At 62.4% G+C, this 12,589-nt stretch overlaps 1 protein-coding gene across 15 annotated transcripts in view; it reads right to left on the bottom strand.

Moving 5' to 3' along the window:
- Positions 1-12,589, bottom strand: part of LOC105496790 (Gse1 coiled-coil protein) — a 505,942-nt gene that overhangs the window by 32,860 nt on the left and 460,493 nt on the right. For 11 of the 15 annotated variants that reach the window (XM_011767398.3, XM_011767397.3, XM_011767396.3 and 8 more), the window contains one exon: positions 8,296-8,514. The exons of the other annotated variants lie outside the window; for them this stretch is intronic. In XM_011767398.3, the coding sequence (XP_011765700.3) occupies positions 8,296-8,514 (219 nt within the window). The remainder of the gene's footprint in view (positions 1-8,295; positions 8,515-12,589) is intronic. 15 annotated transcript variants of the gene reach the window in all.

Here is a 12,589-nt window from a genome sequence, read left to right as displayed (position 1 = left end):
TAGCAGGGCCAGAGCCCCAGGGGGCGGCTCCGGCGTCCACAGCCCATGCCTAGCCCATGCCTACTCCATGCTGCCGATGGAGACACAGATGAGAGGCAGTTTGAATAGGCAGGTGAGTGACAGACCCATCACAGCCCCTCGGAAGGAGGGTCCCCAGCTGCAATCTGCCCCCTGCTTTCAACCATGCAGGGGCAGGTGCCGGCCAGGGCGGGAACCCAGGGGACCCTGTGTGTCTGCTAACCTGGGGGCTCTTCCTGTCATCTGTTCTGTCCCCAAGTCACTGTTTAAAAGTTTCTTTTTAATTAAAAAATATTTTCAGAGACAGGGTCTCTCTCTGTTGCCCAGGCTGGAGTACAGTGGTGCAATCATGACTCACTGCAGCCTCCACCTCCAGGGCTCAAGCGATCCTCCCACCTCAGCCTCCAAGTAGCTGGGACTATAGGTGTGCAGTATCACACTCAGCTCCCAGCTCAATCTTGAAACAGCTCTGGGCAGAGTCCACTCAGCAGGAGCCTCAGCGTGCCACGTGCCATGACTCTGGAGTAGCCACGCCAACGGTGATGCTGGCTGGGCCCTTGGCCGGTGTGGGCTGGAACAGCTGGAGGGCGGGCGGGGCAGGTCCATAGAACCTGTGTCTGCCCGGGCTGCTCCTCCACTCTCTATCCTCACCTACCGAGCTGTTTCCATTCAAAACCTGGGAACCCAGCCCTGGCGGACTTGTGGCGACATGGACGTGGAAAGGAGCCTGGCCAGGAGGAGGTCCAGTGCTTTGCCCGGGAGGCCCAGAAGGCCCATGGGAGCCACAGGAAGCCACCAGTCAGTGAGTAGGCAAGTGGGACAGGAGCCGAGTCACCCCAGCCGCTTTCCTTGAAATCTGCCCAGCTGAACGGGAACAGCAGACCCCAAAGGAAAGAGCCAGTCAGCTCCCCGCCCACTGGGAATCATGCGGGCCTGGGAGGTGAAGTCCCCATCGCACAGGTGACGAGAACAGGCTGGGAGACCTTCTGGAGTCAGTGCAGCCCTGGCACACGGGACAGCAGGCACACCACAGCGCAGGGCTGAAGTCACGCCACGACCCCCTGCGTCCCAGGGAGACGTGGGAGACGAAGTAGTAGCAGCCGCCCTACGTGGCTCCCAGGATGGGCCTCTCCCAACCTGCGGCCTCCTGCATCCACCCACGAGGCCCCATCTCACAGCTGCAAAGGGTGGGGGACTGTCGGCCAGTGGCGGGCTCCCATACCCACCCTGCCATCGTGTGCCACAGTCATCAAACCCAAAATGACAATGGGAGGTGTGGGTTTCTAGCTTGAAATGCATTTTGCCGGGACCGAACAGCGTGAGCTGAGATGCTGGACCCTGGGAGCTGGATAGGGTCGGGAGAGTCCGCGTGAGGCCACAGGAGCTGAGATGGGCACCCCGAGGGAGGTGGGGCATTAGGGTGAGGAGGAAGAAAGAAGCACAGTGGTTGCGGGGAGGCAGAGGGTGCATCGGGGAAACTGGAAAAAAATCACCCTTATATCCAAGTGGCTAGGGGAAGCCTTGCCTCCATTATCTCAGGACAGGCCCCCACCGGCTGACACGCCAAGTACTGGGCCCCTCCACCATGCCCAGGGCTCCCCACTGTGCAATGCGGAGAAGAGGTCAGGATAGGTGGTGGGGTCCTCTCCACCGGCCTTGCTCCTCTCTGCCCCTGCCCCCCGGGCCAGGAGGACAGAGGGGCACGCTGAGGACGCCGCGGTGCTCACACCTGCGCTGGAGACAGACCGGCTCCAGACGCCTGCAGAGCCACCGCCACCACAGACTGACACCCACGCGAGGCGCGCCTGCCAGGCGGGATCCTTCCTCCGTGTTTGTTTTGCCGTTTTCTTTGAGAGGCAGATTTCCGAGGCAGTGGCAGAAAGGGGGAGCCTCTCCCCCGCCCAGGCCGGCTCCACGGCGGAATCACTCCCACGGCAAATCACGAGGAAGGCTCCATGGTCCCTGCTCACTCAGGCGGGATCCTGGTTTCAGGTGGCACCAGGGACCAAACAGTAACCGGATCTGCCTGCCTTCTCGCCTGCAAAGCCAGTGACAAGACGAGGCAGGCAGCCAGCAGACACCACCGGGGGAAGGTGGCACAGGGCCCCGCAGGCCTTGATGACAAGAGAGCAGTTCCATCACCACTGCCACCACCCGTCAGCCCCGTCCCTGTGGCCCAAGCTGGGCTGTGGGTGGCTGGGCCACTCCTGCCGCAGGTAACACAGCGGCTAACACCTGCTTGGAGAGGCCTCTGGCAGCTTCCAGGGCAGGTACCATGAGCCCCTTGGCTAGTGTTAAGGGAGCAAAGTGTGGGCAGGGAAGCCATGAGTCCCAGCCACTGGGCTGGTGACAAGAAATGGGGTGGGAACAGGCTCAGACTCTTGTGCGTCCAACCCCAGCTCTGCACCGTGGGTGGTGCTGGGGTGAGGTGGGGCTTCCTCTCCAGCCAGGAGCACCTGCTCAGAACTGTCCTCCAGATGGCAGCTCTCCCAGCCCACCTGGGAAGGCTCTGGTGCTACCCTGTTCCCAGAGCACTGGCCTCCCAGAGCAAAGGCCCACAGCATGATTGCCCCCAACTGTTTCCCAGGGAGGAGGTGCCTGGTCCCAGGTGCTGCCTGTGCCTCCTGGAGCAGCTGAGGACACGCAAGGCTCCCCGTACCTCCGCCCCCCGCCGCCTTGGCAGACGGGCACTGCGTCCCCGCGGGAGGCTGCTGCCTGCTGCGTACGGCAAGCAGATGCCACACAGCTTGTGAGGGCGCCTGGCAGCAGCCCTGGCTTCGTCACACAGCAGTGGGGGCGGCAGTGGAGGCTCCACGGCCTGCCCTCTGCAGGGGCCAGAGGGGAAGGGCCAGAGACACCCGGCAGCCCCCAGCCTGGACAGCTCCACGGCAGGCCCAACAGCTGTCGGACCCCAGCCCAGCTCAGGGCTGCCTTCAGGGTGTGGAGCTGGGGAGCCTGAAGCACAAGGCCTGGCTCCAGGCACAGGCGTTCCTGGGGCACCCTCGGGGCAAACACCTCTTATTCCGTCAACAAGCACCTCCAAGGACAGGGATGATGTGGGGATCCCGACACACCTGCAAGGCAGGCTAGGCCTGGTGCCCAGGAGGCTCAGAGGGGGGTCAAAATCTGTCCAGGGCAGGGGGTGGGACATGGGGCTGGGACCCACCCCTCAGTCTTGGGACTCCTAGGCTGGCATTTCAGATGCCTATCGGGGTGGTGGGGTCTCTCCGTGCAGAAGAGGTCCTGGCAGGAGAGGCAGGGAGGGAGGTGGTGGCTAGGCCGTCACTCCGAGGAGGCGGGGGGGGGGGTCTCTGCTTGTACCCAAGGACCCGGTGCCACCTGAGAAGGCTGGGCTATGGCAGGAGCTGGTCCACCTGCATTGGAGGGAGGGCTGGGCGGCCCTGGGGACATCCCTTTGGTGGCTGGCACAATGTGGGAGGAACAAAGAGATCAACAGCCACCAGGGCAGAACAGGGTCAGGGACGCCTGGGCTCAGACTGGAGCCTGGGTCGGTCACTGGGAAGGGGCCGGGGGTGCAACCCAGGCTCAACTCGGGATCACGCCCAAACCTGCAACCCAAGGCTCCTTCCAGAACACGCTGCATGGGGCTTGGGCACTCCAAGCCCCCCTTTCTCCCAGGAAGTCAAGACAAACAGGCAGCCACCCGGCCCTGCCTGCACCCTGCACCGCTGGGAGAAGAGGAAGCCACTGCAGGCTCCCGGCCCAGAGCCACTGACGGGGGGAAGCCATGGCGGACCCACACCTTCCCACCCCACCGGGGCAGCACACACCCTCCCCGGGCAGATGATAGGGGTCACCGGGGTAGGAAGGAGAGTGGGCAGAAGGCGTGGCAGGGGGTGGAGGGGTGTGGGAGGGCACGTAGGAGGTGAGGGTGGCAAGAATGGGGAAGGTGAAAGGAGGCAGCATGAGGGTGGGGGGCAGGGAAGGGAGCCAGGGTGGAGGCCTGCTGCACTGACGCTCATGCCACCATGCCCGGCTGCTGCTCATTCTCACTGAGGTCCCACAATTCATGAGATAGAGACCTGCTCCTCACCCAAGAAACAGCGGAAGCTCAGAGAGGCGAAGCGGCCTGCCCAGATCACACAGCAAGGAAGGAAGGTGCGGGTGTGCATCGGCGATTCCCAAGCGTCCACCCTCGCCCAGGGAGCCCCGGCCTCGGGAGTGAGTAGGTTAAACGGTCAGGCTGGCACTGGGGATGGGTGTCTGGCCCCGTGCTGGTGGGCGGGTGACTGAGCTTTGAAGATGAGAACACATCTCAGCCTCCAGAAATATAAATCCCAGCGAGGGCCTCCTTTTCCTCTCCTTCCTAGCCTTTCTCCTGGGGCAGCGCAAGCCACAGCTTCGTCTGAATTGAATTTTTAAACTGCACCCTTGAGACACAATGAGAGGAGAGACGTGGACGCAATCACGGTCAGATGGCAAAAAATGAGAGGTGCTTCCAAAAGTCGTCAGGCGTGCACTGGAGAGGAGGGTCAGTGTGAGTGAGAAGGCTGCTGCAGGCGGCCAGGGCCCCGTGGACCCCCGACGAGGGGCCTCATGGGGCAGCACAGCCTCTGCTGTTCCCTGAGTGCGCCAGCCCTGCCACCTCTCCTGCCACCTCCCCCTGCAGCTCTGGGAGCTGCCCCGCTTCCATCCCTGCCCCTTCTGCCCGGGACGTGCCATCGCCAGGAGGCAGCCCTGGCTGTGGGCCTGTGAGTTGGCCAGCTCAGCCGCTAGCCCGCAGGGGCTTGGTGCTCTCTTGGGCACCTGGCAGGCACCAGAGGGACCCCGTCCCCTGGGAGGTGTGGCTTTCACAGAGGCCCAGTCTCCCTTTCTGCGGGGAGGAGGCTATACCTGCGTGGCAGGGGGCTACGTTGTCTCAGGCACGAGTTGGGGGTTGGAATTCCCCACACCACTTAAAACGTGAGACCCGGGCAAGCCGGGGGCTCAGTTCTCATCCACCAGAGGCGAAGGCTGTGTGAGCAGCACAGCGAGCCCGCCAGGGGCACAGCAGGCGCTCGATACACAGCTACTGCCGAGATGAAGGCGGGGAGGCCCTCGCTGGTCCACCTCCAGGATGGAGAAGACAGGCAGCTGGGGGTTCGTGGCCCCACCCGGGTCGTCCCACCACGAGAGGCAGAAAGGGCTGTCACGCCACAGACGGCCCACGAGGACCAGGAGATGTCATACTCAGAAGAGTCCAGACACACGCTGCGCCAGCCCCTGTGTACGAAATGCCCACAGGCACATCTACAGAGGCAGAAAGCAGACAGCAGCCGCCAAGGGCTGAGGGAGGACGTGGAGGCTGACAGCAAATGCCACTGGGGTTCTCTTAGGGGTGACCCAAATGTTCTAGAATTAGATAGTCACACACTTGTGTACGAAAATCACGAAATCACGCACTTCAACAGGGTGAATTTTATGGCATGGGAATTATAACTAAAAAAATTTTAAATAAAAAATCCTGACCCCTCCCACTGCCAAGTCTGCCGAAGGTTCCCCCTGCTGCCCTCTGGCGCAGGTGGGGAGGTAGCAGAGGGAAGCTGGAGGGCCCACATGTCCCCACCATCACCCAGGATTCCACAACCCGCAGGGAGGCAGGGTCAGTGCGCTGACGGCCAGCGCCAAACGCCAGCTCCCTGCACCAGGGGCAGTGGTGCTAGGGGTGGGAGGGGCTTCCCCTCCAGCAGGGACCACTGGGACCACCTGCTCAGAACTGTCCTAACAGTGGCTCTCCCAGCCCACCTGGGAAGGTCCGGCAGCAGCAGGACCCGGGCACGACCCCACCCACTGCGGCTGCCGTCTTGCGACTTGACCTTTCTGAACCTCGGCCTTCTCATCTGCTCAAGGGGCCTGGGAGGGCTGCCGGCCAGTTCCACGGACGGGGAAAGGTGAGGTCAGGGTGGGTGTGACTCCATGAGAATGCGGACCAGGTGCACTGAGTGGCTGAGGTCACGAGAACAAGTTACCCAGTCCCTCCTCATCCAGACCAAGGCCTGACCAGTGATGACCAGATGGAGACTCAACAAAATGGAAGTGGGGACGACAAGGGCCCCGGCCCAGCTAAGGGCGTCGCAAGACCCGAACACTGCTCCACAAACCCTGGCGTTCCCAGCTCAATGGGGGTGACTTGGGTGAGTGAACCCATGGGCACATAGCTCAGGCAGTGGCACTGCTCGCCCGCTCTCCTGACCCTCTGCCACCCAGTTCCCAGGCATTCATCCGGGGGCATCTTTCCTGCGGGGCAACCACCCTGGGGGACCCTTCCCAGTGCCCCGGTCGCAGCTGGGAGGGAGGAGGCCCCGAGGCCATGGTGTCTGGCCTCCTGCCACGGGTGCCCAGTGGCACACTTTGTTACTGGCCAGTGAGGACCGGCAGCCTCTGGCACTCAGGCCGCCCGCTGGCCGAGCCACCAAGCCAAGTGCTTGGGACAGCCTGGGGCAGCGGAGAGGAAGCGACCGCCCTATGAGGCAGGCTCCTGCCGTGACGCCCACGGCCGCTGCCAGGCCCAGGGAGGGAAGGCGGGTCTGAACGCCTCTCCACCACCTTCCTTGGCGAGGAGGGAAACCTGCCCTTTTCCTGACGACGTCCTCCGCGGCGTTACCCGGGGTGGAGCCCAGAGGCCCCAAAGCAGACACAGCTGCTGGATGAAGGCAGGATGCAGGGGTAACCCAGCCCGGGCAGCACCAGCGCCAGCCACTTGTCGCCCGTGGCCTTGGAAATCCCTCACCAGCCCTGGTTCTCCTGCCCCCAAACGCTGGGAAAAAAGACAACTGCGGCAGGAGGAGCCGGGCCAGCCGTGCCCTCGCTTCTCTCTGCCCCTCTCAGGAGAGCCCGTCTCGACTCCAGGCTCTGCTTCCTCCCGGGGTCTGTCCCCAGTCGCCTTGTTCACCACCCCGGAGAGTCCAGGATGCCTGGGGGGCCACCGGGCAGGCAGTCTGCCTCTCCCGAGCCATCTGCCTGCAGCTGCCTAGCCTCTTGACACAGGTGGGGCCCATGCAACCTGGCCCGCTCAGGCGTGGCCAGCGAGTCCCCTGCTGGGGGCGTGGAGGGTTTTCTGGTGGTCCCGCCTGTGCCTGGTTTGCCAGGAAGAGCCAGGAGGCAAGGAACTACCCCCTGGTGGTAGAGAAACCAGACCCCAGTGGGCGTCCCTCCTGGGCCAGTGTCCCCCATCCATCAACGCCAGCTGTGTCCTCTCGTACTCCCCCACTCTCCAATGAGCGGTAGCAGAAAAGACCCAGAAAGGAGACACTCAGAAACGAGAAGACCCCCCAGCCCGCCCTGGTCAGGGCAGGTGTCCCCTCTGCCAAGCTGGAACCCGGATAATATAAAGACGGATACAGCTCCTGCACGCGTTGCTCTGTGGCCACCCTGGAGGGTCCTGGAACCCAGGATCCTAAGCCATGGGCCTTTCAGGTGAATGAAGCAGATGCCATTGGGGTCCCTGTTTCCTCAGCTCCCCTGCCTGTGAGCAATGCGTCCAGAGGGTGTCCGAGGCCGGAATCCACAGGGCCAAGGCCCCCAGCAGCTTCAGCCGCCCAGTGCGCCTCCCCGTTCGTGCCAGCAGCAGCCCGGGCATGGGCAGCCAATGGTCATCGCAGGCCCCAAGAAGTGCCCCAAAGCCAGAGCCAAAGGGGGCCTCTTTAGAGGTTCACTGCACAGACAGGAAAAACAAAGCTCAGAGGGTCAGTACGTGCCCAGGGTCACACAGCAGGTCCTGCCCAGGTGATACCAGAAGCCAAGGCTCCAGACCCCAAGGGGCCGCTTGTCTACGCTCCCCCCAGTCTCTGCCTCAGGGAGTTAAGCAGTGGTGGGGTCAGCTGTGCCAGAGATCCCTGCTCCAGACCAATGTGTTTCCAGGGACACCATGTTCTCTGCCACGTCTGGAGGGGGTGGTCGAAGCCTGGGCAAGGGGCCACTCAGGGAGCACTAGGGCCTAGCTCTCCCCCTGCAGCCTGGTCCAGGGCACCCACCCTCCTCCCAACCAAGTCACAGAGCTGGCAGGAGGACCTCGCTACGGCCAGACATCCCTACAGTGACTCCGGGGGCCGAGGAAGGAGAGAGGCAGGAGAGACAGAAGCAGAGGCAAAGCAGAGGTGCTGGGGCGGGCGGGCTGGCCCAGGGTCTGCAGCTCAGACAGCACTGCCCGCTCCACGCAGAGCACACGGCACAGGAAAAACGAGACCTGCTGTGCGCGTGCACGCCGCGGGCGGGAGGCTGAGTCCCGGCCTCGGGAGCCGCAGCTCCCCCCACGCGCAGCCTGGCGGGCCCCCTTACCTCTGGGCTCCTCCGCCTGTTTGGCGAGCTTGCGCAGCGCGGCGGCAAAGCTGGAGGATGGCGCGGCCTGGGCCGACAGCGCGCTGCTGGTGGCGGGGCTGCCGCTGGGCACCAGGGCGCCATTGAGCGGCGAGGGGGTGAGGGGGTTGACGGTGGCGGTGGTCCTGGTCGCGGTGGAAAGCATCCCTAGCGAAGGGGACTTGGGCTCATGGCTCATGCCTGAAACAGGAAAAGAAGAACCAGAGGTCACCCAGAGAGCAGGAGCGCCCAGCACCAGAGCAGGGTGGGCAGGGCTGGGGCGGGGGGTGCCGGTGTCAGCAGCAGCATGCAGGGAGCAGGGGCAGCCCCGGGGGCTCCAGCAGGACAAGCAAGAACAGGACAGAGCCAGCGCTGCGGAGAGAACAGACCCCGTCCCCAGAGTCCAGCTGGAACCTGGCACAGACCCAAGGGGCCCCCAGGACCCCACTTGCTGACTGGCTTGGGCCAGCACTGTCCCTCTACCTCTCCAGGGCAATCCGGGCTGGGCAGGCCGTGCAGGATCCCGAGCATCACCCAACAGGCCCCAGACCATCGAAGGGTGTGGGGAAGGAGACTGAGGCCCAGGGTGAGGAGGCGTTCAGCCCGCATCCTCAGGATAGAAACACGCCGACGGAGAGGCCCAGGGATGACGGGAACCAAGACAACTGCTGTGGCCACCGACGCGACAAGCACACGATGCCAGGCACGCAGGGCAATGCCCTCAGGAGGCTGGCACGAGTTCTGCCCCACATTACAGAAAAGGAAACTAAGGCCCCAACTCAGCCCAGTCCACACGGGCACTCAGCGCAGACCCCCAGCCTCCCCGCCACTCAGGGACCCTGTGCGTCTCTGTCTGAGAGGGGTCCCAGAGATGGGGCCACACAGGCAGGCTGACGGGGAGTGGTGGAGAACATGGCTGCCCCACAGACCCCACTGTGGCCCTTTACTGGGCACAGAGTCTGCCCTGAGATGCTAAAAACAGAAAACTGCGAATCCAAACCGCGGTGCAGCTTGGAACCCTCCCTTTCCTTCCAGGGCCAAGTTCAGGCCGACCTCGCCCAGCAACAGCTGACCTGGCCCTCCCGGCCAGTAGTGGTAGCTGCAGCAGCAGCAGGTCTGAGCCCAGGTGCAGCCATCTGGTGACATTAGAACCACTGGGGAAAGGACATGGCCACCTCCAAACAAGCCCTCAGTCCTCCCATCCCGTGTGTCCAACCAATAAAAGCCCAACTTGGTCAAAATGTTTTTCACCAGCATCCCCTCCCTCCCGAGACGCCCCCACCCCTACATCACCCACAGGCCAGGGTCCCGGCTTCCTCCCTGCGGACGCATCTTGGTTGGAGTGGCGGATGCTGGCGTCACAGAGATCATCTGGGGGACCACACATAACACAAGAGGGGCGGACTGTGCACTTCCTATGGGGTAAGGGCAAGGGGGTCCCAGGGTCCCCCCGGGGCTGTGGGCCCACCGCCCTCACCGAAGAGGCTACCCTGGCCTCCAGAGCCCACCCCACCTCTGCCAGATTCTAAGTCACACTGACAAGTCTGAAACCTGTCCCCATGGGCGGCAGGCCCGGAGGCAGTGTGGAGGGGACCCCCTCAAGACCTCCTTTGTCCACCTGCTATCCCCAGAACTTGCCACCAAAGGCCATGGGCCCTGGGCGTGTATTCAAGGAGCAAAGTCCTCCCTCTCCTGACAGGGGATGTAGGGAGAAAATAACTCTTTGGGGGTACTGAGGGAAGGGCGGGGGCACTGCCTATGAGGAGAGCTGCAAATGAGACAACATTGAGGCAACAGCGAGTTTAGGGGACATCGTTTGTTCTCTCCAGTGAGAGCTCACACCTCAGGAACAAAGGACCCCTAAGAGCCCCACGCCTATGGCAGGCGAGCCAGCCCCCAGCTGCCAGCAGTCACGTGGTGCCGTGGCCGTGCCCCGCAGCAGTGGGCCCCACCTAGCTTGGGTCTTTCTGGAGGGACCAGGGATGGAAGGGGGACCTGCACCCCCACCCTGCCTTTCCAAGGCCGCTTCAACCTGGCACAGACATGCAAGCACGCGGGAGGGCGGGGGCTTTTGCCTGGCAGCCTGACTTCCAGAAAATGCGGGCAGCCAACAAGGGCCCTTCCTCGGTCAGCCTGAACCCTGCCAGCTGCTCTCCGCTCTGCACTGCCGGCCGTACTGCCCCCAAGGCTGGCCTGGTCTCTGCCCGTCCCCCGCACCGGGCTGCCATCAGTGCCTCTCCCTGTGGGTCCAGTGGGGGCAAGGAAAGCACGCCTGTGGCTCAGACCCACGCTCTGCTGCTTCTGGCTGAACTTGCTTTGGGCAAGTTACTTTGCTTCTCAGGGCCTCAGTTTCTTCATCTACCCAACGGGGTAACAGCACAGCAAACCCGACCTCATGAGGTCACTCCCCTGAGCGTAATGGGGTAACTGACACGAGGGGCTTCAGAGCCTGTGGGGGGCCCCATGGCCATTAATAGCATGCCAGCGAGCAAGGACAGATGCCAGTCCCAGCAGGCAGGAGGTCCAGCCACGGTCACACAGGTGTCTCAGCAAATGGTACCCATGCTCTGGGTCTGCACTGCCCACCCCACCGGAGCCACAGTGGGGAGGGCACGTGGTGTCAAGCTGGTGGGCACCCTGCCCAAGAGCCCCCTGCCCTGGGCCCACAAACCCGCACACCTTCAGCAGAGGGCCACCCCGTGACCCCAACAGGCCGATGGCTGGGGAAAGGTGACACAGAGGACACTGGGGCAGAGGGAAGACCAGCGCTCTTGTCCTGCTGCCTGCAGGGGACACCAGAGGACGTGGCCCACATGGGGGCTGCCATGGGCAGTCCAGAGGACCACTGGGTCCTACCTGTCACCAAAGCACCCTCAGCACCACACTGAGTAGGCTGCGGGGTTTTTAGGAAGGAATGTCTAGAAAGACAAAGTGGCACAGGACAGAGTCCCACCCTCACAGGGACCCATGCGGACATCAACGAACCAGGTCCTCGTGGTCCCAACGAGGCGCTCAGGAGGGTGGCACTAGGAGGGCTGCCTGGAAGATAGGAGCAGGGCCCCAAGGAATGCAAAGACCACCCCCCCAGGGGATACCGCAGCAGCTCTCAGAAGTCACACAGACCAGTCGGGCACCTCTCAAGACAGCCTCACAATGAGCCCAGGAGAAGCCACAGCAGCTGAGCCATCACCCACCACCCAGCCTGTGTCCCACCCCTCACAGCCATCGCCCAAGCCCAAGAGGCCTAGTGTGCAGATGGGGAAACCGAGGCCAGATGACCGAAGTTTGTTCCAAGGTCAAGTAGTTGAGCAGCATGTCCAGGACTTGAACCCAGCTTCCTGGGCCCCCACTGCTCATTACCAGCACCTGCTCAGTCCATGGCCCAACCACGGCACCCGATCAGAAGGTGTGAATGGTCACGTGTGTGCACCACACACAGCTAAGGTATACTGGACGGTAATGGTTAAAAACATTCATCCTGGGCGTGACGGGCACACCTGTAATCCCAACTAAGTAGAAAGGTGAGGTGGGAGGACTGCGTGAGGCCAGGAGTTCCAAATCAGCCTGGGCAACATAGAGAGACCCTGTCTCTATAAGTTACCCTAAAACTACAGGTGTGTACCTGTAACTCCCAGCTGTTTGGAGGATTATTTGAGCCCAGGAGTTGGAGCTACAGTGAGCTATGATCACACCACAATACTCTAGCCTGGGTAACAGAACCCTGTCTCTCAAAAAATAAAAAGAATGTCTACAAAGTCTTCATCAATCATCCCTTCAAGAGGTAGAGACTAATTCCCTTCCCCAAGCATGGGCCAGACTGAGCAACTCACTTCTGATGAACAGAGTATAATGGGAGCAATAGTCTGCAGCCGCCAAGGCAAGATCGCCTCCTTGGCCCTCTTGGGTCACTCCAGTGGAGGGGGGTCAGCCACCGTGTCATGAGGATGCTCAAGCAGGTTGTGGAGAAACCCGTATTTCAAGGAACCAAGGCCTCCAGCCAACAGCCACATGAGAAGCTACCTTGGCAGTGAATCCTCCAGCCCCAGGCTGGCCTTCTGATGAGACCACAGCCTCAGCCAACATCTCAAGTAGGCTCGTCATAGACCCTGAGCCAGAACCACCCAGCTGAGCCATCCTCCAATTCCTGGCCCACAGAAACTGAGATAAGAGTTTTGTGTTTAAGCCACTGAGTTGCAGACAGTTGGTTACACAACGCTAGATTACCGATATGGTGAGTGTTGCCACACCCTCTGTTAATCAAGGCCGCCCTCTCAAT

Source organism: Macaca nemestrina, chromosome 18, assembly GCF_043159975.1.
Source record: "Macaca nemestrina isolate mMacNem1 chromosome 18, mMacNem.hap1, whole genome shotgun sequence".
In the NCBI taxonomy this organism is placed as follows: Eukaryota; Metazoa; Chordata; class Mammalia; order Primates; family Cercopithecidae; genus Macaca; species Macaca nemestrina.
The sequence above is the reverse complement of the archived record's forward strand: the minus strand, read 5'-3'. Positions and strand labels throughout refer to the sequence as shown.